The sequence below is a fragment of the Myotis myotis genome, unplaced genomic scaffold (assembly GCF_014108235.1).
Source record: "Myotis myotis isolate mMyoMyo1 unplaced genomic scaffold, mMyoMyo1.p scaffold_m19_p_19, whole genome shotgun sequence".
Classification (NCBI taxonomy): domain Eukaryota; kingdom Metazoa; phylum Chordata; class Mammalia; order Chiroptera; family Vespertilionidae; genus Myotis; species Myotis myotis.
The window spans coordinates 27984526-28005027 of NW_023416323.1; the positions used below are offsets into that span (position 1 = coordinate 27984526).

Sequence of the window (20502 nt, forward strand, 5' to 3'; positions counted from 1 at the left end):
GGAAGAAAGTTCTGCTAAATATGAAGAGGCATTCTCTTTGGGAGGGGAAAGCCTCATCCTCATGGGCTGTGGGATTTCCCAACCCCTCACACACACTTCGCAATTCTTAAACAGGTAGGTATTGCTTTTCTTATTTTGGAAGGGGAGCTGCTTATGCACTTAGAATGCATTTCGCTGACATGAATGCTTCCCAGGTACAGGCCGAGGGTCCAGCTTCCAGTCTCACTAGCCCAGCAAGAGACTGTCCCATCGGCACCTTTAGCCCCAGCCCCAGTGCCCCAGAAACCTGTCATCTGTGACCGGCCAAGAGAAGCACACCCTTCATTCCACTCCACAAAGTGAAGGCTGGCAGGGAGCAGATGGTGTGAGAACCCGGAGGGGGAGGTGGCACGAACGTTAGAAAAGCCAGCACTTTGGAAGCAGGCGGGGAAGTCCAGACGGCATCGCTCGGTGACAGGGCACAGGCCCCTGGGCCCTGGAGGGGCACTCGGTGTCATCCCCAGGAGGACGGCACTGTTTCTCAGCGTGTCCCCTTCCCCCGAGGACACACACACGCCGTTCAGGGACCAGACATGCCCCCATCGAAGGCCACAGGAGCAACGCCGGATCCTGCGGTCCCTGCCCTCCCCGTGCAGCTCAGCTCTTCCTCCACTGATGGATGACGCCAGTTCACACCTGTGATCCTCGTTTATTTTAGTTGAGTCATCTGTTTCTGCTCATGTAGTCATTTCCTGTCAGATTTCTGGCCAAAGTGAGCAGTAGGGAATCCGGGGAGAGTGTGAGCTTTTGCAGAAACAAAGGAGAAGTGGCACCGGATGCGACCAGGCACTTTTTTCTCACGGTGCCGTTTTCCTCTGATGAAACAGCAGGTCCTCGATGGACAGTTCTGTTAGAACGTTGACAAGATGCCGTCGTCATCATCGGAACTCGACTCCTGCGTGTATCCAGTGGCTTAGGTAAAACTGGTTTCATTATATGTTGTTTTGCTTAGTCCCCAAACCCACCGATGGCGCGGAGAGAGGACTTCCTGTACTCCTGGCCCACACTCACTGACCTGTTCAGTTCTCGTTAATCCTCAAAAAGGGGGTGATGTCTACAGGGACAGGAAGAAGGCAACAGCAGGGGTGGGGGGCACAGGAGAATCAGTGTGTGGGACGGGACCCAGGCCCACTGAGGGACCCGCAGGAACCCGCAGACGGCGCCCACGGGAGCACGGCACTGCCGGGCAGACCCGGGACCAGGGCCACACAGGAGCTGGGACACGGCCCCTGCTCCGCAGAGGTACAACGTTAGCAATGCACAGTAAGCAGAACTAAATATCGCATCTTTCTGGAACAATCCGAGATAACAGTACACAATCATGTGGATGACTGTGGTACGCATTAAGCGTTATATCATTTGGAAAAGAGGGGATGAGGGAGGGATGTGTGGGTTCAACGATAACATGGTTTTCGTGCTCCTTTCTGGCCCATCCTGCTCCTTGCCTTGCTCTCTCCACTCAGCATCCGCACCCACCGAGGGGCCCCGCCGATGCCTCACCATCAGCTTAGCTGCTTCCCCCCGTTTTTCCCAGAGGGAGCCCCGAAACAGCACTAAGGGCCTCACTCTTACCGCCACTCTCATGCCACTCGCCCACCCTCAAATCCCCCCTCTTCCACGGAGAGCCAGCCCTGCCTGCCTGAAACAGGGTGAGGTCACACCCCGTGCCCGTACAAGCGTCTGGCGGTTCCCTGTTCCCAAGAGGAAGGTCCGGGCTCCCCTTCCCACGGAGAACGTGCTCCATCTCCTCTCCCTCGGACCTCACGTCTGTCCCCCACCTGCTCACACTCTGCACTGCGCCCTTCACGCACGAGCACATCAGCACATCCCGGCGTTCCCAGCCCTGCCAGTGGTCTCTTTAGGAATCCTCTCCTGCTAGACAGCCAGCTCCCCAGGGCACAGAGCATGTCCCGCCTCCGGGCACAAAAGACCTCTGTTCACCTAAGGAGGCAGGAGATAGGCCCTATTGTATGTGCGGCCTTGAAGATGAAAGCAGGAATAATTACCTCCAGAAAGGAAGAAAGGTAAGAATGGGGCTTGGCAGGAATTCTAAGAATGGACAGGAGAGAAAGCTGACAATGATTTGATGCAAGAAGAAAAATCAGAAGACTGCATTTCCACCAAAGCAAGTCAGAGAAAAGAGTGGAAGATGAAGAGGCGGTGCCTTCTGAGCCAGCCCAGGACAAAGATCGGCCTTCTCATCTGTGCTCTTGGAGGAGGGGGAGCAGGTGGAAAGGAAGGGAACAAGGACCCAGACTTTGTCCTGGCTTTAGCAGAGAAAAATGAAAAGCTAATCAAATGCTCTTACATTAAAAAATACTGCGAGTCTGGCAGGAACTAAAAACACAGAACAGCAAGCAGCACTCCAAACTCTCACCTTTCCCTCTGTGCCCAGCGCCCAGACACCAACCCCTCCACACAGGCCAAGCCCTCCAGGCCGGGCGGGCCAGGGGCCCACTTCACACAAAGCGCACCGAGGGCAACCAGAGGCGCTCCTGTTCCTTCACTAAGGGAATCAGGGATGAAGTCAGACTCAGCACGTCCCAACGTCCACATCCCTAAGACGCTGCTACTCAGGCTCTGGCCAAGCTAATGCTTTTTCTTCCTTCTTATTCTGTAATCATTTCTTTGGCTGTTTTCAAAGTTCACTACTCTTCACTCATTTCCGCTATCAGCGGCCAAGGGCATTTTGAAAATTCTCTCCTTTCTTTTAGTATTCTGTTCTGCTGAATTGCCTAATCATCTAGAAACTGTTAAATCATATATAAGCTTGAAAACTCACCTTCAGTAACCATATTACCCCCTTTTTGCCAAATAGCTCTACCTATTGATTTTATTAGCATATATTTTCCCAAATAATCCCATGTAAAGATCAATTCCTTACTAAACAGACACAATGTTATCTCTCCACTAGATATCATTAATTACAAAGTGGAAAATAGTAACTTTACAATAGATAACGTACTAGTCATCGTGATTACTAACTCATCACATAAGTAATCACTGTCACCATCACTACGTGCTCAAAGCTGACCTTATCAATAAACAGATAAATTAATATCATGTCACTCCTGATACAATGCATAAGAAGAACATCTATAATTTCTGTCAAAATGCATTGCCTGGCTCTCATTATAAGGAAACGTCAGGCAACCCCATATTGAAGGACACAAAATAACTAACTTGCACTCATCAAATATGTTGACACTGTAGACATAGGAAAGACTGGGGAACTGTTCTAGGTTGAAGGACTTAAAGAGATGGAGCTCTGAATACAACTTGTGACCTGCAGTTTTCTTTTCATATAAATGGCATTATGGGGAAAACTTAAACAATATCTGCAGATTACCTAGTAGATTTGTGTCAATGTTAATTTTCTGGTTTTGATAACTTTTCTGTGGCTATGAAAGATAATGCCCTTGTTCTTAGGAAGGACACATTCACCAGCTTAGAGATCAAATGGCACCATGTCTGATATTTACTAGGAAATGATTCAGAAAACACAATGTAAATGTGTGTGTGTGTGTGTGTGTGTTCTACACATGCACGTATAGAGAGTGAAAGTGTGTGAGAGAGAGAAAGAAAAGAGAGAGAGGTTGATAAAACATGCGGTAAAAGGTTAACATTTCAGGAATCTGGCTAAAGAATTCTTTTAACTCTTTACTTTTCTGTAAGTCTAAAATTGTATTGAAATTAAACAATTTTCAAAGAAATACATAAAATACAGTACGATTCTAACATCTGTAGTCCAATTATGTATTTTCTATTCTTAAATATATGCAATTATACATATTCCTGCATAAATATTTTAGATTGTATGCACATTTCATTTGCTGTTTACTGTTTTGAAGCTATTAATGAAAATGTTAAATAGAAACAGAACTCTCACCAGCCCTTGCAGTTCCCCTCAACACAAATAGTCCAGAAATCAATATATTGTTTCTATTTATTAGTCTTTCTTTTAGTCAGGGTCCAATATGTAAAAATTTCTCTTTAGGCGCTGAATTTGATTGGGACATTATAGGAAAGATAGGAGCTTTTAGGTATTTGTTTTTAATACATCTATGATGTTCACACTTGCAATCCTATTTGCTTTCAAAAGGGCAGATGGGTGTGGTGGGGGGACAGGGGAGGAGAGAGATACAAAAGATGGAAGAAAATGGGATCAGAATGTGGTCCTTGCCCACCATCCTTTCCCTAGCTGGAATGGCCGTTCACTGGCCCCTTACCCCACTCCTGAACTTCCCAACACCCCTGGGATCTTACTGCACCTGCTTCTACCCATCATCTTCTGGGAACAGGTTAGCCCACTCTTGGAGCTTTCCCAGCCATCCAACCCAGGAATTCCTCACACCTCAGAAGGTCCAGGATGTGTACTGTCCTGCTCCACTACCTAGTAATAACTGGCAATCATCTTAGATCCTTTTAATCGTGTGTGTGTGTGTGTGTGTGTGTGTGTGTGTGTGAGAGAGAGAGAGAGAGAGAGAGAGAGAGAGAGAGCGCAAAATATGACAGACAGGGGTCATTTCTTCTACTCTTTTCTATACTCTCACGGAAACTAGCATTTATACTAATAAATCCTTAACAAAAAGCTGCAAACCTTAACATGCCGTGTTCCCAATGCAAGGACTGCCACCAAGCAACCTTGAAACAATGGCTGGAAAGAACAGTGAGCATAAGTTCGCATTTGTACAGCACAACGACCCTTTGCAGTGGGAACCCACACTCCATGGGACTTGTTCGTGATGAATCCAGGGCACTACGGTAGGCTCCTCGTCGCCATTCCATTGTCACTGATGCTTATAGTTTCCCCCTTTGTTACTCAGTGTGTTTTTTCCATCAAGTATATGTCATATACGAGGTAGCGATCACCAAGTTCTCTACTCCTTACACGTAAAGTCTGCCCTTTGTTTCCTCATCATAAAAGCAGTAAGTGCCTGTTGCTGAAAGTCTTGAAAACACAAAAAAGTATGAATGAAATAAGTCACCCATTGTCAGTGCTGACATCTCAGTATATTTATTTACATGTAAAAGAAACTAGGACAGTTACATATGATTTTGTGTCTTGCTCCCCTGTCTACTGACCTTTCTTCCATATCCTTAAATATTAATCAGGAACATAATTCCTAATGGCTGCCCAGGTTTCTACCACAGAACCACAGCCAGGTGACTCGATCCCTCCTTATCTTGTGGAAGATGTGTGGCAGAGATACCGAATGGCCTTCCTAACAACCGTGCTTCCTGGTGAGAACACTCACTCTCTTCGGGGCCGCAACACCCCCGTTAGAACTGCATCTCCCAGTCTCTGTGTATCCAGGGAGAGTCATATGACTGAGCTCCAGCCAATGAGATACAAGAAATAATAATGGGGTGAGGTTTGGGGGAAATCTCTTTAGAGAGGTGTCCCCATGCTTCGGGCCCCCCCACCTCCCGCCTGGAGCACAGTGGGGCCGCCTGCTTGAAACCACAAGGTGGCCGGGTGGGGAGAAGCTGGGTCCCTGCTGGCCCCGTGGGGCCTTCATTCTGTACTTGGCAGCCCTCCTCCCACGTCTGCTTAGGAGAGAAAGAATGACACCCCAATCCCTTCACCCACTCCCGGCTGCCTGTACCTCCCAGCTGAGTGCTGTGAGAGAAAAGAATGGTTTTGTTGTTTCCCCACCTTCTACTATCTTCTTGCCTCTACAGCTTCAAAATATGGGACCAAGACCTCATATACAAAGCAGACTGTCTGAGGCCATCAGTCCAACCTGAGAGACTGGCATAGGGCAGTCGCTGGTCTCGCCTCTCCCTGAGGGTGGCCTCCCCTGGGGGTAGCAGCCTGCAGGGAAAGAGACGGGCCTGCGTTGGCTCGTTACTGCTGTGCACACAGCTCCAGCTGAGGGTGACCGGGAAAGCTCCCCTCCCTGGTGCAAGTACCTCTCACATAAGAATTCCCAAGTCACAGGCTGCTGGGCTGCCCCCTGCAAGCTTGGGTTAGCCTCTGGGGTCTTTCTCAGGAGGAAGGCCTGGTTTGGTTTGAACCCAGCCCTGCAGGGAAGCCTTCCAGCCAACACCCTCGTCATGGAAGCCGCTGGCTCTTCCAGGCACAGCCCAGCATCCCAGGGAGGCCCCAGAGCCCAAGAGAGCTTTGCAGGTTACAGGGCTGCCCACACAGCTTGCAGGGGACAGGTCACTGCACAAAAGCAGCTGGGGGCGCCTCCATATGCGGATTCTGCTTGATTCAATGAACAGCTTCTCCACTGATGAGTACCCCACTCCCCACAGAAACAGTGGACAACGTACCACGAAGCCCTCATGGAGCCCCAAACTTCAAGACTGGCACAGGTCAGTGCTAGCAATATGTGAACCACCTGGGTGACCACCTGACAGCGCTCTAATCCTACTGCTTTAAACATGGCTAAAGGGCACAGGCCACATTTCCAGCCTTCCTGACGACAGAAGGGGGCGCACAGTTTCGTCATCCTCAGGTGACGCAAGCTCCTGTCTGGCCTGCAGCTGGGGTTCCAGTCGCGCTTCCCAGGCCGCACAGCCACGTCGGAGGGGAGGCCGGCCGCGCCCGGGGGACGCAGCCCACACCCAGGAGACTGGGGACACCTGAATTCACTCGGAGACGAGCTTCTTTACTGCCCCAAAAGGAAAATGAGCCAAAGGCCTAATAATCTAGGGTCCTATCTACTGATTCGCCATAAATTATAGGACAGTGTTTCTATTAAAAAACCAAAGACTAATTTCACCCCAACTTGGCTGTTTCATACAACACATACATACAACCTTAGAGGTTTTGGTCTGCAACAAGTCTTCAGAATATCTGGGTCCAAATATTTCACTGTTATGATCAAGGGTAAGAGGATCTAATGGATGTCCATTCTTTTGTTCTCCGTGAACTTGGATGTTTTGGGCTGGAAACGGCGTGGGGACGCAGGCCACTAGAGAACCGTGACAGGATGCGCCAGCAGCTGGGGCTCCTCTGTCTCCGTTTAAGGGAAGCCCGGAGCCCCCACGGCACGCGTGCGCGGGTGGACAGGAAGCTTGCGAGATGCTGGCCATGTCTCAGTGCTGCCCTGGTCGGCCTGCTGTCCCCAACCCTCCCACCTCTTCCTGCCCTGGCACCGCCCCTTAGGGAGTTTTATTAACCAAACGCTTGGGGTTTGTGTATTTATATTACCTCCTCTTCTCTCCCTTCTGTTCTACGAGGGCACGATGGGGGAAAAAAGTTATGACAAACTTTAATAAAAACAAAATTAAAATGATTAAACCTTTCATATCCTTTAGAGATAATCTCTCTTCTGCTGGCTGGTCTATCTGGAAGGAAACAAATGCAAACCACAGCTTGCTGCTGCTCTTCCATTTTGCTCCCCGAAGGAAACAAACAGAAGAGACTGCCTGTGGCCAGATTTTTAAAATAAATTAAATCTGTCCTCACACACAGCAGCCAGGTGTGGCTAAAACATTCTTTCCAAATACCCATGATATATACCAACCTCTTTCCCTCCAGGGATCTTTCAACATGAGCCTGACAATCCCGAGGGGACAGGGCGCTGAAGGGGGAGAGGAGTGGTGTCAAAATAGTTCTTGAAAAGGAACCACTATTTCCCAATTAGCTGTGCAATACTGCCTTGCAGGAGGGACCGGAAGCCCTGTGCCTGCAAACCATCTACACACACACACACACACACGCATCTACATTCCTCATGAAAGGGAAGCCCAGAGAAAACAGAACCGTGTGGACACATCTCCATGGTCTAAGTGTTCTGAGGGAGTCTTCAGATGCACCCGGGGCCTGGACACAGGTCCACGGAGAATAAATGGCTGCAGAGCTCCACCAGGCCTGTCTGTTGAAAGCTGGCTAGACACGCAAGTCAGAGCTGGGTCATGAGGCCTTCCCCAGTGGGACAATGACCTCTGGACACGCAGCCCTGGGGACACCCAGGGAACAAAGCTGTCAGGGCACTGGGCTCCTTTGGGATTACAACAGAAGCAGAGAAATGCAGTGCTTGTCCTGGAACCACACATGGCCATCTTGTAGATGTTCCGGGGAATGTGGGTGCCCCTCGGAAGGCGCAGGGCAGGGGGCGATGAGGGGTCTGACTTTGCTTTCGTCATCCTAACACATACCCCGGCCAGAGCCAGCTCCTCATTCTTGAGTTTGGGGTTGGCACTGTAGTATAGACAAGTCATCCTCAAGTCAAAAGGACAACAGTCTCCCCTGTGCTTCTCACTTAGGCAATGATCATCAGGAAAGGATTTGGGTTTGTTTGTTTTTTTGCGGGGAAGGGGGGTGAAAGCTGCTGACCCTGGGTTGAAGCAGAGAGGTCCCAAGCTATGGGGATCCCAGGGTGCGGCTCCTACCCAGTTCAGGGTCAACAGGGCCCCTTCTACTTGCAGTGGTTGCTGCTCCCAAGGTTCCTAGGGAGGCTGCGGCACCCCCTCTCCTCCTGCCTGGGTGGGTGGGGGCTTTACTGGGGGGATGATGGGGTGAGGGAGAGCGAGATAACTCACTCCTGAACCACGGTGGACATGCAAGTCAAGTTTCCACAGGAACCTGAATAGTGGAGTTCACACTGCCACCTCCCCTGCTCACACCGTTCCCTTCCTGATGGGGGCAAATCCTAATCCCCATGCCCCGCTCAGACCACACCTCCCAGCACGCGCCTCCTCTCCAGGCCTCTGTCCGCCTTCCTGCGCTTCCAACCAGCCACGGGGCTACACGGGCTGCACGTGCTGGTCCTCTGTCTGGATGCTCCCGCTCACCGTCACCCTCTCGGGTCCAATGTCACCTCCGGAGAGAGACTTTCTCGGAGGAGCACCTTATAAAAAGCAGCGCCCAGCTCACCTGCCCCACCTGGTCTATTTTTATCGCGCCTTGCACACCTAACTCTGCACTGCTTACTGGGTATCTGTGCCCGCTAAAGGAGGGAAAAGCCCAGACTGTCTTCTCCCTGCTGGCAGGTTTCTCAGAGCCAGTGAGGTGCCCGGCCATCCTAGGACACGTCCAGGTGAGGTGCCCGGCCATCCTAGGACACGTCCAGGTGAGGTGCCCGGCCATCCTAGGACATGTCCAGGTGAGGTGCCCGGCCATCCTAGGACACGTCCATGTGAGGTGCCCAGCCATCCTAGAACACGTCTGTGTGAAGTGCCGGCCATCCTAGGACATGTCCGTGTGAGGTGCCCAGCCATCCTAGGACACGTCTGTGTGAGGTGCCCGGCCATCCTAGGACACGTCTGTGTGAGGTGCCCGGCCATCCTAGGACACGTCTGTGTGAGGTGCCCGGCCATCCTAGGACACGTCTGTGTGAGGTGCCCGGCCATCCTAGGACACGTCTGTGTGAAGTGCCGGCCATCCTAGGACATGTCCGTGTGAGGTGCCCAGCCATCCTAGGACACGTCTGTGTGAAGTGCCGGCCATCCTAGGACATGTCCGTGTGAGGTGCCCAGCCATCCTAGGACACGTCTGTGTGAGGTGCCCGGCCATCCTAGGACATGTCCATGTGTGCAGGACAAGGAGTCACCCTCCCCGGCCTATGGAGCTCTTCATCTCTGTCCGGAGAGGATCAGCAATGGGTCGCCTTCCTTTCTGGACATGAAGACTCTGTCCCGGGCAAAGCGCTGCAGTCCAGGATTAGCCCATCACCCCAGCAGGGAGGCAGGGCACCTCTGCACCAGGCCCAGCTCTGCCCCGAGTCGCAGCCGTGCGCACCTCCCGCAGGGAAGGAAGTGGCCTCCGCCTGCCCTGCCCAATACGGTGGCCACTGCCCGCCGGTGGCGCGAGCACAACGGTCCGGAACAGTGGGACCCAGTGACCAGGACCTGTGAGGGGTGACAGCGCCTTCACTTTCTGCTCTTGCGGTCAAGGAAAGCCCTTCCGGAGAACGGCCGAGGGAAAGATCAGGGCTGGGCGTGCGGACACGGGGGAAGCAGGGGTCCTCCGTGAACGCTGTGGGGGAAACGTACCTACGAGGACCTTTAAATAACGGCAAGCCTGCAGCAGCCGGCAGAGTAAGGTAAACCGAGAAACAAACCCTCAGCAAGCAGATCCTCTGGAAGGAGCCCCCCCACTTCCTCCTATAGAATTCTGTCCCAGAGCCAGTGCAGGCTGTGTCAGCGCTCAGCTCTGGAGAGCTTGTACCCCAAACACAGAAAGAAACAAACGGGGGGCTGTCAATCCCCACCCACAAATCCAGTGAGTTTCGCTCTGATTCTTCACTGGCCAAGACCCTCACCAAAGCCCAGCGGGGACTGGCGGGCACTAACCCCGCAGCCAGAGGCTTCACCCGTCCCTCCCGCCTCCCTTCTCCTCTGTGTCCACCAACACAGCCATCCCAGCCTCCTTCACAGGTGCTGGCCTCAGGTGTCAGAGTGCAGGCGGTGGAGGAAATGGGTTCCCCAAATCCACGTGTTGAAGTTCTAACACCCACACCTCAGATGTGACTGGGCTTGGAGAGACGGCCTTTGAGGCTGCGATTAAGTGGAAACGAGGCCCTGACTCCATCTGCCTGGTGTCCTCACGGGAAGAGGAGAGTTTGACGTGCAGAGGGTCACACGGGAGAAGCCGCTGAGAACCAGCGAGGGTGGCCCCGGGCGAGCCGAGGGGAGCGGCCCCAGGAGGAGCCGAGCCCTGCCTGGCCCATGGCTCCGAGCTCCCAGCCTCCGGACTGTGAGCGAATCAGCTCCTGTGGTTCCAGCCGCCCGGTCTGTGGTCTTCCGTGATGGCAGCCCCAGCAAATGAGGGCAGTCCGCGAGGAGAGAGAATCTGCCCTAAGTGCAGAACTTTACACCAGTGAAAACGGTGAGAGCAACGCGCAGGGGTTCTTTGTGAGAAGATGATAATTTCGGAAGAAATTTCGAGTTAAAACGACAGGCCTGTTCCAAGAAAAATCACTTACTGTCCAATTTTTAATATTCTAATTAAAGCAGAGGTCAGGATCTTTTAAAAGCAATAAAGAGCTCCTTTTATTAACATATACACAAAAGGTCTCAAGATGGTCTTGAGGTATAAAACTATAAAAAGCCCTTTAGCATCCACTCTGCAAGAAACAGCTTTACAGAGTCCTTTCCAACGCGCTCACCACCACTCATGGGACAGGCCGGGGTGGCAAAGCCAAAATGAATCCATCCCGAGAAAAGGACGTAGAGGGAAAGGAAGACAGGAAGGCAACCCCTGGTGTGGGCTGGCAGAGAGCAGGCGGCCGGCAGGCACCACCGCCTTTACAATGGAAGCTGAGGCCCCTCTGGGGAGGCCGCCCACACCGGGTGGCGGGCTGGAAATCGGGCCTGTGGGGAACGGGTGTGCGCAGTGGAACGTGCTGGCGGTTCCATAAGCCTGCACTGCCCACCGAGGAGCCACAGCCACAGGTCACGATCAACTACTTGAAATGTGGCTCCTGTGACAGAGACACTGGGTGTTGTGTGTTTTGATTAAACCTAAATAGCCACGTGCAGCTCTGGCTGCCTAGCAGGTGGGGAACCGGCAGAAACTTCCCTGCTGCTCTGGGGACCTGGGAACCCAGGCACCGGGGACCCGCGGGCGTGCTCCCACAGACCGGCGAGGCCACACACTCTCCACCACTCGTCAACGCTTGGAAAAACCATGCAGGGCTGTGAGTGTCGTAATTGGGTCACAGTCTGAAGGGGGCTCCTTCCCATCTGTGAGGCTGAGCAGCAGCCTTTGAGCTATTTCTGTAGCAAAGAGATGCACGTTCTATTCCCCGCCCTGCCCTCACCAAGGTCAGGAACAGGTTCGGTAGAGGATGCACGCAGCCCGAGAAGTGGATGCTGTGCACAGTCCAAAAGTCACTGTTTCTCTTAAGAGATACATCCGGACAACCAAGGGGGGGTTAAGCGCAGAGGGGGGAGGAGGGGCCTGCACACAGGGCCGAGGACAGCAGGTGATGGCCACTGTGTCTCACTGCCATTGTCATCACCACCAGGCCCCTCCCCTTGGGTGAAATCCAGGCACAGAACCCCAAACTCCAACCCAGGAAACACACCCACTCACTGGCCAGTAATTCACGCTCACGTGAGAGTCAAGTTTCAGACTTTCAGGTTCCCTGGAGACCCCTTCCCAAGGGGACTTGGCATAAAGGTGTCACTAAAACAGCACTCGGTGTGACTTGACATTCTATGTCTCCCTTGAGGACCCCTGTGTTTCTGGGCTCTTTGGCATGCTCATACCCTAAACAGGGGACCCCCAAGGCTCACCATTCCCCCCCCACACACACGCAGTCTCTCTAATTCCAGTAGCTGCCAGCAGGTGCCTTTCTTTTCTTTTTTGTTGTGTCACTTGGTATCACCCTCGCTAGAAGGGAGTGGGCAGCGCTGGGTGGCCGTGAGGGCACACAGTAGTCGCTACCTGAGGGGTGGGTGTGGGAGATGATCTAAAGCCTCCACCAAGAAAAAGGCTAACTGGCCCGGCACTGTATCCCATACACATGCCCAACACATGGGGCAGCGTACCCTCCAGTTTCACCCACTGAAATAAAACAGGAAACCCAGGTGGCTCTGATCATCCATAACAATAAAGCAACTAGTGAAGGGCGGAGCTAGAACACGACAGGGTGGGTGGGTGAGAACCACTGCGACTCGAGCTGCGGCAGCCGCATCTCGGACAATCTCTAGAAGGTGCAAGTCTCCGTGCCGATGCTCGTGTCCCCTTGAGGAGATGGAGAGGAAGGAGATCAGGTGTGGACTCGGGTCCCATCGCCAAGTCACCAGCCTGGTGATGTCACAGGTGCTCTGGGGGACCCTCAGCCCAGGAGCACAGGACCACAGGGGAACGGCACCCTGCACATGTCCACCTTCCCACAGGCCAGGTCATTAGCATATTCTGCAGAGAGTCGGCAGTAAAGTTTAATTGCCCTTAATTACCCAGTTCAAGAAGGCTGCTAGATAATGGCTCTCAGATTTCTTGCCTGGCATCCACGTCATTTCCCCGACTCTGACTTCATTATGTCCCTGACTTGGAGGCAACAGCTTCTGCAAGGTGCCAAGGAAGGCTGGGCCATCCCTACAGAGGTTTCTTATATGAAGAGTCAGGCCCCGGCTCCCACACAGGCTGGTACACGGGTGGGTGAGGGGTGTGGGGTGTGGGAGGCGGAGGAGAAGAGGACACACTAGCACATACTTAGAGGAAGGACTAAGCCAAGGAATATGTAATCAGAAGACATCGCAATTACAAATGCAAATGAACAGGCAATTGGCACTGACCTTTGTAGACTGTTAGAGGACTAATTAAGGCAAATCAGGGACTCTATCCAACAGAAAAACAAGACAGTGTACACCCGGAGAACCACTCTGTCCTCTTCATGGAGATGCAAAACGCAAGCGAATCAGACAGCAATCAAACTATGTGTGCCGGGCACTGACGGGCAGAAAACTACCTCCATGAACAAAAGAAAACAGGTGCACTCCCTGTGTATCAGCAGCGACTTTGCCGAGGTCTCTACCTGTAAGGTTCGCCAGCGCTTGAGCTCTATGAGGCTCCATACACGTGAACCGATGCCACCCACGAACCAGCCAGATATGCCAATTACTGACTTTGCTTAGAATGGTTATTTTTAAAGCTTTAAGAAAATACTTTTAAAAAATGGAATCAACCTCTACATTATTCTGCAAATTCCCCTTTTCATTTAACAATATATTCTCTTTCATCTGATGCACAATGGTCTCTCTTTATTCTTGCATTGTAAAGCACCTTTCTAAAAAACACACTGATGCTTGCAACCCTTGGCCAGACAGCCCTTCAGTGGGGAACGTATTTATTACAGATAACGCCGTATTTCCTTCATTCCCCCATAAGGGCTTAAAATCCCAGGCACCCCAATCTACTCGGATGCGCTTTTACATGTAACTTCTCTGGTTAGAAATCCATCACCCCCATGCCTTCCCTAAGCCCCATGAACAAGATGTTCAGTAAAAAGGGAAGGAAAAAAAAAAGAGCATAGCTTTGGTTTTATAAAAACAATGCTTCAGAATTACAGAACTGCCCACAACATATTTTAGTGCTATGAGAAAAATCACACTGAAATTGCTTATAATTTAGCTATGTACCAAAAAAAAAATGTAACGTAGTTCATGTTTAGAGGGCAGTCTTAGGCCCATTTGGAAAAATAAAAACAAAGTCAAATGAGAAATTTAAAAACAGTACATGTTCTTATCCCCTTAAGCTTCCAAGCTAAACAGAACTCCCTGAAAGTTGGTTCAAAGAAGTGATCCATGGAGCAACGCCAGTGACTGTTTCAGGACAAGTTGTCACCAAAACCACGTCGGCACCTGGCAAGCTGCCCCTGCCTCCCTGACCCAGGAGTTCACTACCTGGAGCACCACAGCTGTGCCAGAAAGGGGGTTCCGTCTTCTGCGCCAAGCAAGCGTCTCCTGCACTCTGAACGAGCGCACCTTCCGTAAACCGAGTCACCGCCATTGGCTGCGAATGCCCGAGCTGGTGCCTTAACCACTGTATCCACGCCAAGAACTCAAGAGTCTTGTACACAGTAGGTGCTCAGTCAAGAATCACTAATTACATCTGTGCAAAGTTTTGAAATTTATGTCTACATGAAAGAAAGATGTGAAGGCAAGGGTGAGCGAGAAAACAGGAGGAGGGGGGAGAAGGAAGGCTGAGGACAGAAAGACAAAGGGCCTCTTGTGCCTGGGGCAATGATAGGATGAAATTAACTAACCCCCCCACCCCCCCGGCAGAAACACCTCTTTAACAGGCACACAGGGAAGCTGATCCTCCCCAGCACCCACCTATGAGAGCTTTTCGTCTTTCAACACGGGCTTCCTCTGCCTTCACCTGTGTGTGCAAATGGAGTGACAAGACCAACTCCTAACACAGTACAGGGTCACGACTTGGTCTTGGAAAAAATACATGCAAGCCAATAATCTAAAGATCGGGATGCAAAACAATAATAATAACGTTGGGGTGAGGAAATCTCATCGGGTTAGGTTACTCTGTTCTCTGAGATGAGTACTTCCAAGTGATGTCTACAATGAGAAGGCCATGCTGTGTGTGTGTGTACATGCATATGTGCGTGTGTGTGTACGTGCGTGTGTGTACGTGCGTGTGTGTGTGTGTGTGTACGTGCGTGCGTGTACGTGTGTGCGTGTGCGTGTGCATGTGAAGCACAACCACAAACACCGTCACACTAGGTAAAGACAACACAGTGCGGCCGGCCTGCCCACGGAGGGAAGGGTGAAGCTCGCCCACAGGCAGGGCCACATAGGGGAGGATGGCCTACTGGTGAGCACCCTGCTGGCAGCCGATGCTGGGCCCTGTGGTGCAGGCCAGGACGAGATGCTGCATGTCTGGGGGCGATGGACAGCGGCAGGCGGAAATCCCGGCCAGGACCAGCGGTGAAGGGCGCAGGAGATCGTCGCAATTCCTCCTCCTTCACATTGACATGTCCATGGCGCCTGACAGGCTAGATGGTGAACTTGCCTGACTGGAAAACGTGTTGGCTTATGTTAACAAGTAAAATGTGAGAAGACGACACTTTTGTCATCACGGGGAAGGACCTATCCGAGAGTTCGCTCCACGGACGGCGCCAGGAGCCCGGGCGTAAGGTCCTGAGCTCAGAAAAGGAAAGGGAGTTCCTTCCTGGTACGTGGACAACAGGGGAAGGAAGGGAGAGAGAACACTCTCATTTAATTAGGTAGCATCGGAACAGCAGAATCGAACACTCTAGACCAGGGGTGGGCAAACTTTTTGACTCGAGGGCCACAGTGGGTTCTTAAACTGGACCGGAGGGCCGGAACAGAAGCATGGATGGAGTGTTTGTGTGAACTAATATAAATTCAAAGTAAACATCATTACATAAAAGGGTACGGTCTTTTTTTTTTTTTTTTAGTTTTATTCATTTCAAACGGGCCGGATCCGGCCCGCGGGCCGTAGTTTGCCCACGGCTGCTCTAGACCAGGGGTCCTCAAACTGCGGCCCGAGGGCCACATGCAAATACAAATATTGTATTTGTTCCCGTTTTGTTTTTTTACTTCAAAATAAGATATGTGCAGTGTGCATAGGAATTTGTTCAGTTTTTTTTTTTTTTTTAAACTATAGTCCGGCCCTCCAGCGGTCTGAGGGACAGTGAACTGGCCCCGTTTAAAAAGTTTGAGGACCCCTGGTCTAGACAGGCAACCTTGAACACACATGCAGCTTAGAGCCAGAGCAGGCAGGGCTCGCAAGGCTCCCTCACGCTACAGGAGTGACTTCTCTAGCTGAAGAGTAAGGTTCTCATTTTTATGTTTGAGGAGAAAACGGGATGTTTTATAAAGTCTATGGACAAAATCTGAAGTTGATGACCTTCTCCTTAATTCCATGTCACAACTTCCTTTTTCTTCAAGACGTTTTTTTTAACATTTTGATTTTTAGAGAGAGAGAAAGGGAGAGAAAGAAACATCGACATGAGAGCAAAACACTGATGGGCTGCCTCCTGCACGCCCCCTGGGGAATGAGCCTGCAACCCGGGCGGGCGTGTGCCCTGACCAGGAATCAAATCAGCAAACCTGAAGGGCACTGGACACGCTCAGCCAATAGAGCCACACCGGCCAGGGCACTGAAGACATTTTTTCAAGAAGTTGTGAAGAGACAATCCCTTGGGAGGAGAGATGGAGATGATATATTTTAAGGTGAGTTTTCTTAACGGAGTTTCCAAAACAGCATCGGTTACTGTTAATGTCAACAGGAACATCACCTAATAATCTGCCTCTTTGTCATTGGTAAGGAGGATGAATTTAGCTGGGGGGAGGGAGGTTAAAAGGGGGTGCAGGGTGGGTAGAGATCAAAAACATGCTGCAGGCCAAAGGCAATACAAAAGGATTTTGAAATACAGAGAGGAAGTCTATCATCTAGACTAACGTTGCTCATACACTTCAGGGGGAAAAGAAACCCTAATACGCATTACACGAGAGCAACCCAGAAGGCAATGGTGTAAGAAAGCCATTCCGGCTCGGCCTGCATAAACAGGAGGATTACATTATGAAACAGGGCACTGTTTGTTCCAGCCCACAGACCCCGGGTGAAATGGCAGCTGTACACTATTTAGTTTGGGGCACCTCATTAATAAAAAGGGAATTCTGAGCAGAGTGAAAGAAAGAATTGAGGGGGGAGGGACCAGCTTTTAACAGAAGGTTAAAACAATGACGTAGGCAGAGCTGGCAAAAGGACATGAAAAAGAAAACCCCAGCCCTGAAATAAAGAGGTGGAGGAAGACTCCCAGGAAGTGACTGGGCAGTGGAATAATGGGGGGTGGCAGGGGCAGACAGAGGCAGATGCCCCAGTGGGGACTGGGGACCCCACAGCCAGATGGCACAATGGTCTCAGTCTTCGGGCACAGACGTGTCCTTGGGTACCGGACCCCATCCCTTGCTCCACAGAGCGATGGGGTCAGACAAGAAGCGAAGTTGACCCCGTGGGTTAAGGCAGCGGGACTTCAACCAAAACAGGAATTTGAAAAACACGAGGGAGGAGACAGTCTCGCAGGGACCTGGAGATGACAGATTATCCTGGTGCCCAACAGCCCTTTCCTGACACAATGACTCACCCTGACTCAGGGCGACTGGCCTTTCCACTGTGATAGGAAACCTGAGCCACTCCAGTGAGGGGGTGGGGACACACCCTCAAAGGCGGGTACAGCCTATCACGCGGGAAATCCAGTCCCCCTTATGTGGAGAGCGGGGTGCCGGGGCCAGGAGTAGGGGTGCCTCAAGGAGGAAACACGGCCCCCAGCACAACTGATAACAGCAGGGCCTCCAGAGATTGGGAACTGTCATTCTGGGGAGGCTGAGCCATGAATTAATCATAGGTACCTAGAAAACCAGGGAAAACAAAAAGTGGTACAAGTAGGTAAATGAAATTATAAAACTCTACACGGCTCAGCTGTGATTAATATTTATAGAGTTAGAATAATGAAAACACTGAATATTAATAAAACCCCAAATTATTATTTAATCACACTGGAAGACAGAGGGAGGAGGGGACTGAGCGTGTAGGGGGCTGGGGAGTGGGGGGGGGAGACTAGTGCGGGGGGCGGGGAGCAGGGAAGTGTAGGTGCAGAGTGTGCGTGTGTGAGTGTATGCGGAGCATGGGGGTGTGTGTGTGTGTGTGTGTGTGTGTGTGGGTTTGCAGATGGGGAGTGGGTGAGCGGGTACAAGTGAGTGGATTTATAGAACGGCATGCTAGTGAAATCGCCATCTTCCAGAGTAAAAAGCCAAGAGATGCCTTAAACTTGCGGGGTGGGGGGGGGGAGGGGGGAGATCAAAAATAGTAATAGAAGCATGTCCATCAACACGGAAATAAGTAACAAAAATCCAACTAAAACTTGAAAGCCATTGCTCAGGGGAACGGGATGAGGGAGGGTCACGCCATTTTTCATAAGGGCTACGTAACTTTTGCCTTTAAAAGCTCTACAAATGTGCAATTTGATAACGTTAAGATTGGAAACCCACTCAGCCCCGATGGCTCCAGGCGGAGAGGGAGCCGCAGGTGGTGGAGGGAGAAGGGCAGCCCCGAGTCCCCACCTGGACCAGGTCGTTCAGCAGCGAGCCATTGGGAGGAAAGTGTGGACAGGACAGCGTGAGCTCAGCCTGCAAGGTGGCACCAGTGGGAACCCCAGGAGCTGCTTAAAGCTTCCTGAGGCCGGAGCCAAGGGCCGGGGCCTAACCCCGGGGACGCCGGCACGTGGGGCAGCCGGAGGTCGGCCACGGGGAGCCAGAGGACGAGGAAGGAACACACCTGAGCGCCTGAGAACAGAGGGAGCTTCGCTTCGAGAAGGGGCCGGGCAACAACTTCCAAGACCACAGAAAGGGGGGGGGTCGGGCCAGCAGGGCGCCACTGGGGGGGTCAGCCCAAGGCCCAGGGCCCTCTCCAGGGCGGTGTGATAACAGGAGGACACAGGCAGAGGCGGCATGAGGCGCAGCTGGAGAGAAGCCGCGAGGACAGTCCCTCAAGAGTCCTGCAGCTCCTGGGAGGGACGGGGGCTAAGGGAGGGCCTTTGTTTTACTGTTTCTCCAGAGCCACGCTGTCCTGTGCTTCCACGTGGAGAGAAAGGGATGGGAAGCCTGGAAACAGCAGAGGGGCGATTCCAGCGAGCGAGGCCGCAGGGGGCGTGCGTCACAAAGGGGAGGCTGGGGTGCGGGGAAGGTGACTGCGGGCGAGCTGATAGGACAGGGGGTGGAGGTCTTGGCTCCGTGAAGTAACAGGCGGCACTGAGTCACGGGGCAACTGGGGTCGCTTTCAAATACAGTAACGATGTTTGCAACCAGTCTTTGCTTTGACCCTACCTGAAGCTACTCCTCACAGACCAGACGTGAGGCCACCAACGGACTGTCCTTAATATCGAACACGACACAACTTGGCACTTGGTTATGTACAATGTGAAGCAACATGCTGCATCCACAGTGTACTAGACCGTTAGGGGCTGGGGACAGGACAACTGCTGGCCGGCTTCCGGGGCAGTGGCTTGTGATAGCAGAATCAAAGTGGCCCTAAGACCCTTTTTAAAAAATGCAACAATCCATGCATGTTCCTTCCAGAATACAAGGGCCGCCTGTGCGGTCAGCCGTGGATGCGAGGGACAGCTGCACCCACCGACGGAGGCCGCACACAGTCGGCCTCCGGCCCACCCAGGCCTCCGGGCCTGCAGACCACTCACCTGGGTCGGTGGAGGGGCACCTGCGGATGGTGAAGATCTGCCCCAGGTCCTCGTCCTCCTCGGGAAGGCCCTTCTGCAGCCGCTGCAGCTTGCGCAGGCTCTCGCTGCGCTGGTGCTTCATGGAGCGCACGTGCTGGATGAGGTTCAGCTTGGCCTTGGTGGAGTAGCTGCACAGGACGCAGTGGTAGTAGCAGCTCTCGCCCTCCACGCTGCTCTCGTGCTGCTGCAGGTGCTGCCGGGGCAAAGAACACGGACAAGCCTGGGGTTAGCCACTCAGAGCCCATCGCCGCCCTGAGCCCGCCACCGTGTGCCCACCGCCGTCCTGGCTGCAGCCCGATATGATTCCTTAGAGGGTTTGTTCTGTGCCCGTCTCTCCCCGCTCCACTGTGCCTTCTCCAGCAGTTCCCCGAGGACAAGCAGCAAGCTGACTCGCATTCCTGTGTCCCCAGCGTCCTCTCCCGTGGCTTTTCACGGGCTGAAAATGCAGATGGATTGGACCTTTCTCATCCTATCGGTGTTCCTGGCTCAGTAATGAAAGGTTCCCCTTCCATTCTCCAAAGCGGCCTGCATTATGGAGGTCAGGGGTCAGCCAACTGCAGCCCGCAGGCCAATCCTACCTGCTGACTACTTTTGTAAATAAAGTTTTAAGGGAACACAGCCCCCGATGTGACACGAATCATCCAAGGCTGCTTTCAAAACACCACAGCTGAACTGCTGCAACAGAGACTGGAGGTCCTGCAAAGCCTAAAATCCAGCTACCTGGCCCTTTGCAGCAAAAGCTGGTCTAAGTGGCAGTCCGTAAGGTCCCCGGGCCTGTACA

General features: G+C 52.3%; 1 protein-coding gene across 2 annotated transcripts in view; it reads right to left on the reverse strand.

Moving 5' to 3' along the window:
* ZFHX3 (zinc finger homeobox 3) overlaps window positions 1–20502 on the reverse strand; it is a 157718-nt gene that overhangs the window by 76526 nt on the left and 60690 nt on the right. For both annotated transcript variants that reach the window (XM_036346029.1, XM_036346031.1), the window contains exon 3: window positions 19683–19914. In XM_036346029.1, coding sequence (XP_036201922.1) covers window positions 19683–19914 — 232 coding nt within the window. The remainder of the gene's footprint in view (window positions 1–19682; window positions 19915–20502) is intronic.